The 18,757-nt window shown below is 37.8% G+C and overlaps 1 protein-coding gene across 1 annotated transcript in view; it reads right to left on the bottom strand.

The window, feature by feature from the left end:
- Window positions 1–18,757, bottom strand: part of RORB (RAR related orphan receptor B) — a 197,025-nt gene that overhangs the window by 11,065 nt on the left and 167,203 nt on the right. The window contains exons 5-9 of the mRNA XM_061132259.1: window positions 9,215–9,336; window positions 7,722–7,854; window positions 5,004–5,111; window positions 3,115–3,225; window positions 58–170 (exon numbers count right to left, since the gene is read on the bottom strand). Of these exons, the coding sequence (XP_060988242.1) occupies window positions 58–170; window positions 3,115–3,225; window positions 5,004–5,111; window positions 7,722–7,854; window positions 9,215–9,336 (587 nt within the window). The remainder of the gene's footprint in view (window positions 1–57; window positions 171–3,114; window positions 3,226–5,003; window positions 5,112–7,721; window positions 7,855–9,214; window positions 9,337–18,757) is intronic.

Raw genomic sequence — 18,757 nt, 5'->3', positions numbered from 1 at the left:
TCCTCTGCTCAATGGGTTCTGTCAGTGACGGGGGGGGTCTGTGCTCTGAGGACCTACCTTCGCCAAGGTCTCATCATCCAGGTGATTCTTCTGAATCACATGTTGAAGTGCAAAATAAATTTTTTCCTGAAGCTTCTGGACCTTCCTTGGTTCTATCAGCCAGGCTCGGTCTGAGAAAGGAAAAGGGTGGGTAGGAAGGGGACAGAATGTAAGTTTTGCTGTATTTCACCTACATATGTAAGTGCTGAGATCTAGACCTAACTCAAATTAGTCTAAATTGCTTCTGAAGACATGTAATTATTTTTCTAAAATGAAGGGTTTATAAGCAATGCCATGAGGATAGTAATGTACAAAACGCTGACAGGAAATCAGGGTGGAGGTAAAGACACAGTGATTCAAAGACACTGTGTGTGTCTTACTGTCTGTTGCGGTTTACATCTCTTACTCTCTGGACATATGCTTAGATTTTCTTTCAAAGTCTAAGTTAATGATTTGTGAAGAAATGAATTATAGAAGTGAAGAAAATCTATTGTAAAGGAGCATTTTTGGTATTCAGGATCTCCTTTCTTTTATATAAGCTGTTATAATTTATATAGTATCAATATGAATCAATATAAAAATTAATCCTGAGTCCTCTGTTTCTATGTTGAATATTCAAGTAATGGCTAGGATAATCCCTCCTTTCCTTTAGCCTTTCCTACTTTCTTTTTTCTTTCCTCCCTCCCTCTCTTTGTTCTTTCATCTCGTTCTTCTTTCTTCCTAGATGCTTTATACCATGGTGACAAAATTCAGTCCAGCATCAATGCCTTAGGTTGAAACTTCAGTGAAGAGACACCCAGAGTGTCCAAATGCTGAACAAATACTCATGGAAAAGAACTTCACATGATCCTTCTGAACACAGTTCAGGTCAGGTGAGAAACTCGATTCTGTAATCCTAGACAGGGCCAGGACAAGTCTAGCCAACAGTTAAGCAAACCCTTACGTAAGTGAGCACAAAAACCTTTAGTGACCATTGTCAATCAGAATACATTAAGTTTCCCTGCTTCTCCCTTCCCTAAACCATCCGGAGCTGAATAGACAGTAACTATTATGGCAAGAACCTGGGCGGAAGGGTGGGTCTGGCATGAGATGGAGCCTCCACAGGCTGGAATATTGTCTTTCCTCTTTGAATATGGCACTATGCCAAGGTGGCAAACATGGTATCTTGGAGTTGCTTCGAGAAGCCTCTGAGTGTGGGTCTGTGACCAGGGCTGGAAGATTCCCCACAGGGTAGAAAAAGCTAAACCTCATGCTTCACTTCCAAACTCTGTGGAATTTGATGGCTTTAGCATATTCTTCCTAGAAAAAGGCTCATAGTTCAGCTGATTTTTCACTCATAAGAAGCATGTTTGCTTTTCAAATGGGGCAGTTATCTTCATGGATTGTTTAGATTTGATATATTGTGTCTTAAATATTTGCTGCTGGGAATTTACTGATTTGCCACACACATACCTAAGAGGACAGTGAATTTGTATTGCTCCCTTTGAGGAAGCAGGAATCAGAGTGAAACCACCTGCTTCATCATAGACTTGCAGGCTTAGAATTAATCTTCTACTGAACTATAATCAATGGGAAGAATCAAATGCAATGAGAAAATGGCAGGAGGAAAATTATTTGGCATTTGGTTGCTACCAGAAATAAATCTTTCTTGTCACTTCTTCCATTTATCTTTGTGCTGCCAAGTCTGGAAAACCTTCTAGGGTTAAAAAAAAAAAAAGGGAAAAGCTTGGAGGAACAACTTTATTTTAGACAGAGCCACAAAAGAAACTGTTAGTAATAACATGCCAATTGATAACTAACTTCCATTTTTGATAAAGTAATAAAAAAACAGAATCAAATTTTTAAAAATCATTAAAAAATTTTAAAAATAAGTAAATAAAGTCTACCAGATACAAAGTAGAAAGGCTGTATTGTGGATACACATAGCTAGTAGTGATATGTCAACAAGTCCCATCACCAGGAAGATTAATTCCTTCCAGCCTCGCTGAAAAATGTGTTAGGTGTAAGAAAAGAGAAAAGAGCAAGTCTCTAGAGATAAATGGGTTATAGAATGAATGAGTCTCTTGACCATAAAAATGACCAGGAATGTGTCTTTCTTTGTATAGAGAACTGTTAATGACACTGCTATTCCTTGACCTCAAATCTAACCCAACAGATGACTGAATGAGCAGCTCTGACTTTTCATTCTGGTTGAGGAAGGAACCATGCATTTATTAGGAGTCTATACAGGTTCAAGCTGGCACATGCTTTTAAAAAGAATTTCAATGACTATAGTGCTATGTGATCTATAAATGTCACACCTTACCTGCTTTGAAAACTTTCTGCTGTTTATTGCATTTCAGAGCTAGACTGGGTCTTTATTGTTATGAAACTCAACCCTCTTTGCAGGTAAGGAAACTGAGATTCTGAGGGGTCAGGTGTTTAAGGTCACCCAGATATTTGGTGATAGAACCTGTTCTAGAGTCTCTATGACCACATCAGAGGTCCTTCCTTTTCCATTCTTTAGTAGGAGCCATTTTTACCTCTGCTGTCCTTAAAGCTTCTAATATTGCTTTAAACAACAACAAAGAGACACCAGCATTTGCCTGAAGGAAGAACGCTAACTTTAATTTGGATAGAAAGGCCAGTGAAACAGATATTTAAAGAAAAGAAAGTATATGTTTTACTTTTTTAATCCCTATGCTGGCTTGTTCATTCAGGTATATTTCTAAGTCTCACCTTATTGGACATTTTTTCTGTGTCCTTTATTCTTAAAATCAAAAGAGAACTTAGTTATAACTCAGGCCACTATTTTTCTTCATTTATCCCTTAAGAAATGATGATGCTTTTCTGAATCTGGAGTCAACCTTACCACACACGCTACTCTTGCATTTGAGACCAAACGGATCGTTCAAATTAACATGAGGGTACTTTTCTTTGAATTGTCCAAAAATATCACAAGCTTGCTAAAGAAAATATAGTTCTTTTAAAGTTTCTCCAGTGAACCTTGGCTTGGATAGGTGCAATTCATGTTAAAGATAGCAAAACAGTTTTTTTTTTTTTTTTTTAAATGGTAAGTACCTCAGACCTCCCTACCTGGAGATATCAGAACAGCAGAGGAGAACAAAGCAATCTCTTCCTCAGTCAGCTGCAAGGAACACAAATTCTTTGCAAAGTCAAATGCTTCATTCACTAAGTCATCAGAACCTATAAAAGAAGGCAAATCAAGTGAAAATACTTGAATAGAATGGTATAACAGTAAGAAAAAGTCCCATAATCAAGAAATTATTTGAGGACTTGCATACTAAGCACACACGAAAAATATTTCCAAGTTCCTGACCAGAAGGAGTGATCTGTGCTCTGCTGTGTGCTTGGTCACTCAGTTGTGTCTGACTCTGAGACCTCACGAACCCACCAGGCTCCTCTGTCCATGGGATTCTCCAGGCAAAAATACTGAAGTGGGTAGCCATTCCCTTCTCCAGGGGATCTTCCCAACCCAGGGACCAAACCCCCATCTCCTGTGTCTCCTGCATTGCAGGTGGGTTCTTCACCTGCTGAACCATCAGGACAACCTGAGAAGTGATTTAGTGATGACTGTAGAATGAGAAAATTGAGCAATGTCTTGACCAGGTAATGAAAGTCAAAATTACCAATGAAGGGCAGATAGAAGCAGTGTGCACCCATTGAAATATCCAACTGGGACTATATAACCCCACTCTCATCTTGTAAAATTGAAATTAGTTCCAACTGAAAATTTTTAAATTAGTGATTTGAGGATCTTTTAGTACAGAGATAGCATTCATAGAAAACCTAAAATATTATGTATAATGGGCCAAGGGCTGTCATTTTTAGTGGCACTTATAGGATGTCACTGGCGATGTAAGATGTCCATGGGCCTCAAACTAAGAGAATGGAGATAAAGTGCCTGTCAATAAAGCGCCTGTGATTTCCTGGAAATTTAATTGAGGAGCAAACATTCACTCCTGTTTACCTTCTAATGAACGACTTGCAGGTAAGGTGCTTAGCCATTGTGGATCCTCACAAACCAATGCTTCATCCCTACACTGATCCTTGGTAAATGTTTATTTTATGAAGCTGGAAATATACTCAAGTTGCTTGCCAATGTCTTTCCTCCTTTCTTGAAAATCTAGCTGTGGAGATGACATGGATGTGTACCAGCTACAGGAGGGAAACACTGCCGGCCCTGGTGGACCTGCTGTTGTCTGCCATATCAGCTAACAGCACAAAAGGTGAAAGGGCAGTGGCCTTCTTTGGTGTCTGTGGGCAGGATATGGAACAAATGACACTGTCAGTGGTTAAAACCTTTCCTGGCATCAGTCCATCTTTGCTAACATTCTTATCCACCCCGCACACTGATGACGGGAAGTGAACGACATACTTCCAGAGACTGACGCTATCCTGCCCTCCCACAAGAACGGTCTGCGGATCATTTAGGGCTAGTTGGCACCCACACTGTTTGTGCTCTCAGAACTTCATGAATTAGCAGGGAGAACCATGACTCTGGGTGCAAAACAAGTGGAAGATTTCCTCTTCTAAGCATCTTAGTTCATGATTACAAACTTGCATAAGAAACTTAAGACCACCAGTGGTCTATATGATATACTTTGTGAAGCAGTAAGCTAGAAAGTAAAAGAAAACCTGATTCTATAAAGAATGCTTAGAATGCATCCCAGTTCTTTAGAATCCGTTTTCATTGACTTCCGAACGAAGCATGGCTGGTATCAAGAGGGTCCATGCTTCCTTCCTTCTTTTGATATTTGGAGGCACAGTTGTAAAATCAGAGGAGTTAGATGAAACATTGGAGGCTCACCTAGTAAGACCCTTATTGAATAATGAGATACTAGTTCTCATTAGAGAATCAGGACATTTCTTTTACCAGTTATAATCTAAGCAGAGGAACTGATGGTAGCCAATAAAACTGATGGTAGCTAATAAAACTGTGTCATCACCGAAGGTGAACTCACCTAAGGCCTTGAACATCTGCATTCCTCCGTATTTTCCTTCAAACAGAACAGTGTTGTTTAATGGGTTGAAGGCACGACACATTCTTACTAAAACCACTTCCAAGCAACCTATGCGAAAAAAACATTTATGTATATATACACAATAATAAAGACCTTACTACTGCATGTAGGTCAAGAGACATCAAAAAGCTTTAAAACACACGCAGACTCATAGACACACACATTCAGAAACACCTCAAGATTCCTTCCCAAGTAAAAAAAGAACTATGTTAGAAATAAAGCTCTTGATGCATATGTGAGGAATGAAAGATAAAACATACTTTAAAGGTGACTAAAATGGAGGGCAACAATGTTTTCTTTGGAAGAATGTATTCCGCCCTCCCCCTGCCCCATTTTTTACTAATATATTAAAGTTAGTTTCAAATTTACAGGTGATGATAAGTGGCCCAGAAAGAAGTTTTGTGGCAGGCAACTCCAGTCTGTTAACTTTTTGTAGAAGTTTTGGTATTGGGAAAACTTGCACGCTACTTCAAGTTTTTAACACAGTCTGTTTATATTTCTGCATATGATGACTTAAGGACACCTTCAGGATGTTTCCTGAGGGCACCGTTTATGTATTCATGTCTTTGACACAAGGGTTTCTTAAAGAGGTCAAACAAGTTTTGGCAAAATGCTGAGCATTATCCACTCCAGGGAGTTATAATCAACATTCACAGATCAAAGGTTTATTGAAATTCCATCAAGAAGCAGTTTGTTCAACCTTGACCGGGCCTGATGTTTCTGGATTTGCTGTTAGTCCAGTAGTGGCAGGGCTGTTGTCTATAACCATAGGCGATTGTGGCCTATTTTATTCACTGTTATATCTCCAGGACCTAGAAAAGTCCCTGGCACATAGTAGATGCTTAATAAATCTTTATTAAATGAATTAGTTCAATACTTCTGCTTGTTCCTCTGAATACTTACTGACATCCTGAGGAACAATTGCATGGTTTCTCCACATTTTGGAGAAAAGGGCTTTTGCCCCACAATAGGTTGGAAGGTGACATCCACAGTCAGAAGTCACACATTTGCATGAGAACATCACACCAATGATTTGGTTACATCTGTGTGGTACCCCGAGGTACCCTGGTGCCTTTCTTAATCTGGTGTCTTATTTCTTTGTTCTGCTGATTTCTCTGCTTTCCCTCATATGTCACCTTAGCATAGGGGCTTACACATAGGGAATTCACAAATATTAATGGACATAATGCTTTTCTGACTAAAATAATAATAGGAACCATTTATTCAGTATCTCCAATGTGGAAGGTACTTTACTTGACCCCTCACATTCCGTGTCTCCTACCCTTAAACCAAGGTGGATTTCATCACTGCCTTGACTTTAATTAGTCAGGTGGAAATAACACTCTGAGACTTTGGAAGCAATGTCAGAAAAATGCTATGCACTTTTGTCTTGCTCTCTTGAAATGCTAACTTTTGAAACCTAGCAACCATGCTGTGAGGAAGTCCAAGCAGTCTGTGGAGGGGCTCACATGGATAGGAACCGAGGCCCTTCAGCCCAAAGCCTTGAGTGAACTCTGAGCCGTCAGCTGGCACAAACAGCCAGCCGTGTGCATGAGCCAACGTGGAAGTGGGGCCTCCTGCCTTCAGATGGTTGCCTTGGTGAACACCACAGCAAGTGGAGATGAGCCATCCCTCGCAGAGCCCTGCTCAGATCAGCTTTGGGAGCAAAACGAATTATTATTGTTGTTTGAACCAAGTTTTGGGGTGATTTTTAATCTAGCAACAAATATATCAAGTTCACGTTTGAGTCAAGATTTTCACCTTTTTAATCATTTGGTAAAAAAGCAGCAACAACTTAGAATAATTATTTTATCTGACTCAAGTTCGAAAGCCAGCTTTGCTAGGTCCTGGCTATGTGGTATTGAACACAGCGCTTCAGTTCTTCAAATCCTTGCTTCCTCATTTATAAGATGGAAACCATATTGAGCACACGAGATTAAAAAAAGATGTCATAGGTAAATATAAACATGTATATGTGAGCTATTACATATATAAAATGATGTTATTATTATTTGCTGTAGCCCTTTATGTAAACACCAGAGTGGTTCTTATTTTCTATTTTCAAAGGGGGCCGAGAAAGACAAGTAAATAGTTTTCCTGCTTGGGTAATGGCAGCTGCAAAGAGAACCACGTGCAGTTTCTTGAGGTTCTTCCTAAGTGACTGTGCATGTGTCAGGGAGTCTGTGTGAGAGAGGGGGGAGGAAAGATTAGAGCAGAGTGAGCTTCTCCCAGTGTATTCTTGCTGCAGGCTATCCTCATTAAAATGATTGGAAATGACCACAGAGGCAGAGCTCAGCTAGCCTGGATTCCAGCCCCCCAACAGAAGGCAAGTTGTACATTTTAGAGCCAGCTCAGCAATTCAGCCACCTTGACACGCTAATTACTTGCACTGCCTGTCAAGCTGGGTATCTCAGCCTCCGCAATTAATAGCTCCACTTTCAATAAGCAAAATTGTATTTGACTTCAAAGGCGAGCTGAATGAGTATCAGGGCATTTTTATTACTGAGTGTTTCCTTTGGGAGTTGGCTGACAGTGTGGGTGGTAAAAATGACTACATAGCAGATGGAGGATTTTCTAGAACCAACCTCAGCTAAGGGTGGACCACATCCTGGTCTAAAATAGACCCCCTTCCCCCCAGCAATGAATCTTCTTGCTTACCTGACTTAAGAAGTAGGATTTGATCATTTTGACAGAGTTCCATGAAGCCTGTTATTCGCTTTGCAAACTCTACCACATACTGGATGGCATGAGTTATCTGGATGGCACATTGCTGCCACAGTGCTTCCCTGGACTTCAAGAGAGAAAAACGGAATGGACATGGAGCCAAGAACAACTTGGAGACTCAGTGAAACACTCAAGGTTGCTCTAACCGGCGCTGATCTGTCACTTGGGGGTTCACGGTGGGAATTCACCCCCCTTTAGAAGAAAGGCGATATTTTCGAAGATGTTGTTTTGGTTTATTTGAACCTTGATACACCACAATTATCAAAGTGCTGAAGCTAAAACAATGGAAATATTGCAATAGTAAAGATCGACATTTACAGGTTTTTTAATAGTTTTTTCTCCTCTTCTCCTCACCTAAACAAATTCAAGCTCTTAGTCTGTTTTGTCAAATCAAACTCTTACACTCAGTAATAGCAATTTCATTCACAGACTTCCACAAAATTATTTTCAATGTGTATCTGACTGACACTAAGTTTGCAATATTTTTATGTTGTGTTCTTTTCCCAGAACTTATGGAGACTGCTTTTTGGTACAAAAAGAATTTCAGTGGAAAAGACATCAGATCAAATCACTCTCTTAAGTACAACAGAATCCAGAAATGTATTTTGATCCTTGGGTTATTTTCTTCGGAAATCCAAGTATGTTAATTCTGATTTTTTATTGACTGTAATAATACCTATGCTTTTGTCTCCTTATTCATATACATATATAAAAGTGGTAACATTTAATTGTTCCACTGGAGAAAAATCAGCATGTTATGTCATATGTTTAGATATAGACACATTTATAAATTTTATTAAAAGTTAATGTACTGGTATATTTTGTGATTGTGGATCTCAGTCTTGTAAATAATGTGAGTCAAAACAACAACAACAAATTCATTCTCTTAAAACCTTCTCTAATGGATACAAAATAATCAAAATAATAATAATTATAATAAAAACAACAGGTATAATGTGGGATGAGTTCTCCCTTTTTCCTCTGGTCATGTTTTGATACGTAGGGCAAGAAAACATTCAGAATGCGTTGTTTAATATTTTTCTAGAGTAAGTTTGCAGATATTACTGCTGTGATTTTCAGCTGCTCTCGTTCCTTGCCTGGACCAAAGAAGCCACCAAGAGAGGTCCTAACATCACCCAGTGTGGGCCCAGTCTCCTCCGTCACATGAGTAGGGCACTGGTTTTCAATCAGAGCAGTTTTGCTTCCAGATGTGGTAATATCTGGACACATTCTGGTTGTCGCAACTACGTGGGAGGGCATGCTACTGACATCTAATATGTAGAGACCAAAGAGGATGTTTAACATCCTACAACGTGCAGGACAGTTCTTACAGCAAAGAGTTGTCCAGTCTGAAATGTCAACAGGGCTGAGGCTGAAAAAGTCAGAAATAGAGAAATCGCAGAAAACCCTTTTGTTTCCCAGAATACCTTGCTTTGATACGCTTTAATTTCTTCATAGGTGTGGGTCTGCCAGGCCAGCTGGTGTAGCTCCTCCATGGTGTACTGACATGTCTCCAAATGGGACTTAATGATGTTCTGTGCAATTCGATCTATGAGAAAGAAGATCACTTTGTGGGTTTGTGAATAAAATCCCACTCTGCTGAAGGACTTGCTCTTAATGTGTTTCCTGAAGGAATGCATTTTGAAGATACTCCACTGGTATGAGCATATCTTTAACACTACTATCTATTTACATATCTCCAGACAAACTCTTTATTGCTTTCCCCCCCAAATATCAGGCTTTTAATAAAAATTAACTGCCTTCTCTTCCTCTTTTTGGTCACAAAATTGGGGTCTTAAAGTTATAAAGTGTTCAAATAAATATTTATTTTTGAAATATATACAAATTACCATGTTTCTTGCTTTTTAGCCTGAAAGTCTGCTAGCCTTGTAACATTTGCTATACTGTAACAGTCGGTTTAAGCTCCAAATACTTTGAAATATTTTGAAAATCACTAGATTACCAGTGTTTATCTCAGAAAGGAGAAGTTGAAATACAAATGTTTTGCTTATATTTTAAAAAGGGAGGATTTAACAATAATCTAAAAAAAATAGTTTTCTACAGAGGAAAGAGAAGAAAATGGGGAGTGGGCAGGGATAGAAGTCAGACTTCTCCAATAGTATTAATTTTGTAGATTTGACTTTGGAACCATGTAGATATCTTCCATAAATAATAGGAGAGGGACATGAAATAATATTGACTCATGAGGTGATAATTTTGAAGTTAGGTCATTAGTGTCTTTATATTCTTTCAAATTTTTCATAAGATAAAGTTTTTCTCTGAAAAAGTTAAAAAAGGGAAAATAGCTTAATTCATTAAAAAGTAGAAATAAACGCAATCAAGCTTGGTGGGGCACTTAGTCCAAATGAGTTATATATGGCATTGTATCTTAAATATTGATCATTTTGAGTTTCAAGGTATGAATGTTGAGTCATAGCACCAGACACAAGAGTTCTGTTTAACAACCTGCCGTGAGTTCCCGAAGTTGGATAGAACTGGAAGAAGGTCCCCTCATAATCCCTTCTGTTATTTGAACACATGATGGTGACATCTGAGAAACCAAAGTATGTTAGTTGCTCAGTTCTGTCTGACTCTTTGCGACCCCATGGATTGTAGCCCACCAGGCTCCTCTGTCCATGGAATTCTCCAGGCAATAATACAGGAATGGATAGCCATTTCCTTCTCCAAGAGGTCTTCCGGACCCAGGGATCAAACCCGGGTCTCCTGCCTTGCAGGTGGATTCTTTACCATCTGAGCCACCAGGGAAACCCTTAGGAATTCTGTAAGTGGGATGTGAGTAAAATGAAGATGACCAAATTTTCTTCCTAGTAACTGTTCTTGGCTTATATAGAAGTGGAGTTTCTCTTGTGTTGCAGGTTGTGCCATTTTAAATGCAATTTCTGTCTTTCTAAGTAGCTATATTTCATTTGTTCTGCAGGAGAATTCTCAAAGCAGTACTTAGGTACCTTTTTTTTTTTTTCTTACCTTGCTAAGTTTCTTATTTATATGGCATGAAATAAATTGAGTTTTAGTAATGTAGAGAATTAAAAATGTAAGCTTAAGTTTCTAATGAACCTTCCAAATAAAAAATCTCATATAGCCATTGCCTGGCACATTATATACACTGAATAAACGGTAGCTACAATTGTCATTGTTGGGACATTCTACATAGTTTTTCATCAGGGATGCAATCTGACCACACAATGGAGAAAAAACAGAGATATTTAATTTTGGAATCAGTGCTACGAAGGAAGATATTTCAATATTTATTAGAGTTGTTCAATCAGAACCATAAGCTGATAGATATAGAAGATGCTACAAAATTCTAACTTATGATTATTGTTATGCTCTATTGGATTCAACATTGAGCATTTCTAGACTTTCATTGCTTATCATATTATAAAGATCCTTTCTTTTAAAAAATCCTATATTCAAAATTTTATTGAACATCCTCCTATGTTGTAAAACAGGGCAGGAAATATTCTATACATCATATTAAAATAGATTGGTATGTCATGCTTCATCATTTTTCAATTTCACTTGGGCAGTCTAATTACTAAGACTCTTAAAAAAACATATCTATTCCTCAGTAGGTATATAATGAAAACATAGATTTTTATGGCTCTATAGTTTTCAAACCTTTATCTTCTTGGTGTAGTCTGTTTTCATTTTCAAAGATATACGATTTGTCAGTAATTTACAGGCTTCAGGGTTTATAAGCAAAATTACAACTGCACTCAAAATTGCACTATGAAAAACTTTTTATCTGTTCTTTTACAACATTTCCTGAGAACTGCTGACCAAAGTTTAAGAATTCTCTAGCTCTCTGCCACCAAAATTTAGGGTTCTATGGGGTATGAGAGAAGTGAACATAATAAACGAACGGGCAGATTAAGCAAAATGGAAAGTTAACTCCACATGGATGCTTTAGGACTCAGCTCAAATAGGAATGGCTTTTGTTCTCAGGTAGAATGGCCAACTGCCATTACACTTAATTTTCATTCAACCAGGCCTTACTTCCAGTCAGGCTCACATTATGCTTATTTGAGTGGATGTTTCTACACCCTTCAAGATGATGAATTCTTCAAGAACTGACTGCAGAATCCAACATAATGCTTTCATATATTCATTCACATGTTCACACATGTTTTTTGAGGATGCCTAGCTAAGATACAGAGTTTAAAAAAATACATTCTTTTTTTGTAAAGGATCTTATAATAATATTTTGTCATATCGTGATATAACAAATACCACGAGTTATTGTGGGAGCCCAAAGCAGAAAATGTCTAACTCAGTCTGGGGAAGGCAGAAAAACATCCATAGAGAAGATGCCTGTTGACCTGAGCCTGGACAGGAGTTTGTCACATAAAGAGAGAGATAGACCTTAGGTAGAGGGGATGACGGAAAGGCACAGACGGAAACTAGCTCTGAGCTGGATAACTGCTGACATTATACTTTACATCTTTACAATCTTTACCTTTTACAAACAATTTCCCTTTGACTGAGGAAAAAAGTGAGGTTCAAAAGAGTGAGTGACTTTAGACCCATTTTCACAAAGCTAACAAACGGTGTTTTGAAATCAGCTCTGTCTTTCCCAGCAAAATGTCTATATTGTTGGCAACATAGAGGGCATGGAAGAGATGAAAAGAGGGAAAAAAGAGACTAGGGGTGGACACTGTGACTGAAGACGGAGCAGCTGAGTAAGCCAGGCCAAGGAGTTCGAATTTTATCTTGTAGCAAGTCAGAGTTAGCGGCAGCTGTGAGGCAGGAGAGTGACATGGTCGGTCTTCTGTTTTAGAACGGTTATCCTGGCGCTGGCCACGGCAGAGAAGATGAGATGGCATGAAGGAGTAAGTGAGATTAATCAGGCTGTGGTGAAAAATACAGGCAACGTGAGGGATTTCTGGACGAGGTGAGAATGCCAGAGACAGAGTGGAGGCTAGATTTAGGACAGTTCTGAAGAAGGATGCATTGGATCAGCGAGGGGAGTATGTGTGTGTGTGTGTGCGCATGAGAGAGAGAACATTACAGCAGGTACTCAGCCAATGTTTAGTTAGTAAAGATAATGTTGAAAATATCCATCTAGCCATTCATCCCCTCGTTTTCTGCTTTATTTGACAAAGGATGTTAGTAAGCTAAGACTGACTCTTTGATGATCTTAAAGCATTAGCACTCACAAGAGCTTTGAAGTCAAACAGTAAACATGAGCAATTATATACCCTCATGGTGAGAAATACAAGGCAGATCTCTTTCTGACATAAGACCTGTATCAATAAAGGCCAAGACAGTAGCAGCAGTAGCAGGAGCGGTCCTTCTCCACTTCCTTCCTCGGGTCCGCAGATCAAAGGTGAGCCCTGTGCAAAAGCCAAATTGACCCTCTCAAGGCTCAGCAGGGGCTGGTTGTGGTCTTTATAAACCACACAGTAAAGCAAGACTTGGTGCCTAGGGAGCAAGGCCAGAAGACTCGTTCTGTCCATTAGAAAGATGCATGACCATCAGAGGAGATGGTTTGTTTGGACTGAGTCTGCAGTTGTGAAACGGGGAGAAGGATTTAAAAAGAGGGGACAAAGGGAGAGACAATGAATACAGTATGCAAAGTTCCTGCTGGGCGCCAAAGGAACTTGCAAGAGTCCTTGCCTGGAAAAACAGAAAAGGTAAGAGTAAACGCGATGATCTCAAGGGACCAACCACATGAGAAAGTCCAGACAAAGAGATCGAGGTAAAAGAGCAGGGGATGTGGAATCTTTCTGGGCAATCACACATCTTTCATCCATTTCCCTGACTTGGATTGCAGTTGCTTCTCAAAGCCCAGGTTTGGTCGGATACTTTAACAAGCTTGGGTTGCAGACCGCACATGCTGAGGAAGGAGTCGGCTCACACTGTGCTGGGATATTGGGTCCACAGATGTATGGCCCCACTTGACGGACTAATAGGAAATTCTACCACCTTCCAAGATGATGTGCATGGACTATCCTCTCCCTGAGACCAGGGATGAGGCTAGAGATTTCTTAAGTGGATCTGAAAATGTGACTCCATCTTCTCAGTAGTTAATATTCGGTTTATGTCAGTGAGACACAGGTTTGTCCATTTCACTAAGAGTACGTGGGCTGCTTTGATAGTTAATAAAATGATATCAAGGAATGAGAAAAACAATTTCATATGTTTAGCCCAAGTCATTCCTTTTCAATCATGATGAGGAGAAAAGTAAATATTGATGCTGGCAAGGGAAAACCGGGTGTATAATTACAAATTAATAGTAAGTCCACTCTTCTCATTTTTTATTTGCTAATTAAAAAAAAACCTTGCTCTCACTTTCATCTCTTTTTTTTCCTCATAAAATTCCTGTTTTATTTTTAGACTTTTACTGTTACACTTTCCTTGAAGGAAGGCTTATTAGAACCCGAGACTTAAAACCAATTAATAGAATTTTTAACTTCATGTGTTAAGTAACTTTACAAGATACAAAAGACAATATTTCAAATGAAAGAATAATCCTATAAAGCTTTAAAATAATGGATATAGAGATATGTTTATGGCATAGATTGTGATAATAGTTTCATGGGTATACGTATATTTACCTCCAAACTCATTAAGTTGTATACATTAAATATGAACAGATTTTTTGTATGTACAATTATTACCTCAATAAAGAGATTTAAGAAATAACTGATGCAGGCAAATGTACTTTATAATTTTTTGATGAAAAATACTGTTAAAATTGCTACACTTCCCTGGAAGCTTTAGGAGTAATCTTAGATCCACTTATGAGCAAAAAGAAGAGATAAAGTAAATTTTTGAGGAGAAAACTGGAATAACATTGACGGTAATTCTCAATAGGGTGTGCAAGAATTGTAGAACACTGGGTCTGGAACTAACTTCCTTCCTTTATTTCCAAAAGGACTGTATCTAAATAATTCCAGAAGTTAGTTGGGTCACCTCTCTCTCTCTGAAATTGTAAAGTTTCCCTCCCCTACCCCAATCCTCATCAATCTTCATGGTGATCTGTGGAATAAATCAAAGAAGTATGAAAAAAGTCCCTCCTTAAGCTATTTACAAATGGTTGAGATGGACATGAGACACACAGGTCAATAGATTTAAAAGGTTAATCATATCAGACAGTATAAAAATAATATTTTGAAGTAATATTTAAAGAAATGTATGAAAAATAACTTTTATTATGTATTAATCCATATAGTAAAGCAAAGTTTGGAAAGAAGTCATTTAAATTACCTAGTACTATGTAGAAAAAAGGCTACATCTGCTTATTTTGATGAGAAGTAAGTAAACTGACAGGTAAGGTGACAATTTCTTGTTTATAACTGCAATATTATAAAATGAGGACCAGCTTGCAGCTACTAAAATAGCAAGTGACCTTCTGCATCTCTGATTTCAACCACTCAGCGGGTTTTTTCCACCAAAGGGGCTTATTTTAGCTCTCACTAGACATTTCAGCAAATGGTGTTCTCCAAAGGCTACAGTGTCTCAGACACGGATTGCACGGGTGGTTTCATTAGAATCCCACATCCTGGGAGCGGGGAAAGTTGAGTATATCTTTAAAAACTGCTGCTTTCAGTGTTATTACCAAGAGCACCCGTGGCCCAACTGTATCAAGGCGAGAAAGCTGAGGCTCAAAGCTATATATAGTAATGGAGGGAGTTGCATCTGAACTTCCTAATTCTTTCTCTTCCTCCTTTTTTTTTTCCTCATGAGAAAGGATGGTTTCTTCTTTGTGAACTATAGCCCCTATTCATTTTTCTCCATAAGGAATTAAACAAAAAAAAAAAAAAACCTTGGAAGTATTCTTCTTAAAATACTATATATCAGCCTCAATCGAAATGATTAATGAATTTTTAATTTATCACTTGCCTTAAGGATCTAGAGAACTGCTCAATTCCCTGTTTAGTTTATACTACTAGTGTGGAAGTGGAATTCTTAGGGGATTCGCTTTGAATTAATGCCAGGATATCTCTACGGACTTGCTCAAGGCAAGTTTTAAGTGCCTGCATTAGATTTTCAGAATATCAAGACTCCTCAGAACCCACACTCTGAGGCAGTGACTCTAATATATTAGAACAATTGGTTTAAAGGTGGAACTTTTAACCAAGTGTGCATTTTGTCTTTTTGACAATAGACTCCCAGTTTTATAAGCTTTCTGTCATTAAATAGAACAAGTCTACTGGTTAGGGTATAACAGACGACAGTGTCAGAGAGGACAATGTTACTTTTAAGGCCTTTCTGATTTTTCTAATCTCTATTTAGAGATGATTATTTTGGGGGCATAATTAGAAATGTGCTACCAGCATAAAACATCAATATTAAAGCTTAAAACAGCCATCTAGTAGTGATCCATAACCTCAACAGGAGGAAGGAAAGATTTTCAGCACGTATTTCAAGTTCTTTAAAGTTTTTAAAGAAGAATTTGGGGCCACAAATAACCCATAACTCATTTGTTGCTTTGGTTTCAAGGTCCAGTCACTCATTATTCTCTTACCAGTGAATTAGGGAAGCTTCTGGTCTCCTTTTCAAACAAATTCTACGGCCAATTATTATATCAGAGAATGGCATAACTGATTTTTACTTCATGTAGGTCTTAAGCAAAATGCTCTTAAAGTTCTTTAGAAAGAAATATTAAGAAAATAGAAGATTATGTTATTACCTATAAAAATGATGAAAATGTGATAAGACACAATTCAATAAAACATGAACACAGAGAAAAATAGTGGAAAAAATTGGATTAATACTACAAGTAATAATACCTGGGCAAAGACTGCATAAACAGATTAATAAATAAAATGATTAAAATTTTATCAAATTTCAGGAAGTTCATGTGAGAGCATTTTAAAATTAAGAAAACAGAAACTAAAGCAGAAAGAAAAACTGAAGGAATCCATATGGCATTTATATTTAAACAGAGTATATCCAAAGGGAAAAAAGACCATAAGCAGCGAAACAAATCAACTATCTAAAAGGGTGACTTCTTAATAATTTAATAATGGAAAGCTGTTTTGGAACACAAGTGTTTTGTTTCATTGCAATAGTGCATGTCTAGTTTTAGAGAAATTACAGTTCCCTTTCTTCAAACTAGCTAAAAAAATTAAGGAAGAACTTATTATAAAAAACATTATCATTCAAAGTTAAGTTTCATAGTAAAAGACCTCGTTCACAGAACAATCAGAAAAAATGGATTCAATGCCCGAGAAATAGGGAGTTCTAAGGAAGTGTCTTGTTAAGATGGAGGAAGCCAACATGAACTCCTCTAGGCTTTTATTTCATGCCCTCTGGGAAGTCACTTAACATCCTAAAGTCTTAGTTTCTTTGGGCTTGATTTTCCATCCACAGAAAGTTTTGGCAGCAGTGATATTTTCTAAGGGCTATGTAAAAGCATAGAGACTTGAGTCTGAGGGGCTAAATAGGAATTTCTCTTTGTTTTGACTGGTGAAGGGAAGTTCTGCAGAGTTACAGAAGATAAAAGTACGGCTCACAGTCTTAAAAGTATTTGAAGAGACTTAGAACAAGCAAAAACAACATAATCTTGAACCCATGAACATCTTTACCACTCTCTTTTAGAAAGTGCACCTCCCTCTCCACATCACCCAAAGGACACTCAGCAAGTCACAGATGATGGAAACCTAATTATGAAAATTCCCCAGGGCCATCATTAGGATTGACTTTTACTATTTGGATTTTGCTGACATATGGATTGACCGTTAATTTAAACAGAAGCAATCCCTCCCCAACCTTATCCCCCTTTTGGAAATGTAGCCAATATAATTCTGACCTTTAGGAATAACTAAATCAGAAGACTTCTTTGGAGGCAATGATTACATTTTCAAACATTTAATCTAAATTTTTAAAAGTCACTTGATTGCTTAAATAATACATTTCATTCATTGACTAATGTTTTAAAGTAAGTATTTTCTAAATAGTCTGGCACCAAATGTTCCTAGAACAAACGTGTCTGAAAACCAAATAGCAGTTCCACAATAGTCTGCATAAACAGGGCTCAGATTTAAAAAGTAAATTTCTTTTTCTCAGTAGTGAGGGTATATTGTCACATATCCTTATCTATAGCTTACATCTAAAATAAAAGTCTTTCCAGCTAGAAACATTTTCAGCAGGCTTCCCCACATTTGTAAACACCACAGAAATAAATCCTGTACTGGTTGGGAGAGAGCCTGTTAAGTTGGTTGTGTACTATGGTAATGAAAATCAAAGTGTATCAAGCTCCAACAACCTAACCATCAATTGACATTTCTGTGTTCCATAGCTTATGTGGTATTTTAACCCTTGCCAGTTCTTCCCAAAGTAGGTGTTTGAAAATGTGGCCAAAGCAGGACCTATTCACCCCAATCAGTGGAAGAGAGATTCAGAGCTATTTCTGAGAGTCAGTGTCAAGCTTGCAATGCTGGAAGTACTAGTCAACAGTGGGGCTGTCTCAGAGGCTGTCTTATAAGCATAAATACTCTATCCTTCAATAAGTCAGAGGCAGAACCTCATGAAATCTCCTTTCCTCTTCCTTATTGCAGAATATTTTATGTCTATTATGGCTTTTGAAATTGAGTGTAGAAAATGGAATTGGTTTTCCCATAGCTTCCCAATAGCACTTTTTTTTTTTTTTTGATAGGTGGATTTTAAAGTCTTCTCAGGAAGTCCTGAGTCAAAAATTAATTCCAAACTAGTATCTCCAGGAGAAGTCTACTGAGGAAGGTCAGTTTTACACAATTTCAACTCAAAACAGAAAAGGTGATTTACCTAATGTAGTGAATGCTAGCATGCAAGGAAAGCTGTACTGACAGAGGCGTGAGCATGTCGTGGCTAATGTGCATACATGTGCTATGAGTAGATACAAGGTTATAAGTACTTCAATTAAGCATATAGATATGTATTGCTTATGATGTAGATCATTTATATATGAATGAATATATATATTCATATATATACATATATATATTCATATATATATGACTCAT

This window comes from Dama dama, chromosome 29 (assembly GCF_033118175.1).
Source record: "Dama dama isolate Ldn47 chromosome 29, ASM3311817v1, whole genome shotgun sequence".
Taxonomy (NCBI): domain Eukaryota; kingdom Metazoa; phylum Chordata; class Mammalia; order Artiodactyla; family Cervidae; genus Dama; species Dama dama.
Note: the sequence above shows the minus strand (reverse complement) of the source record. Positions and strands in the feature narration are given on the sequence as shown.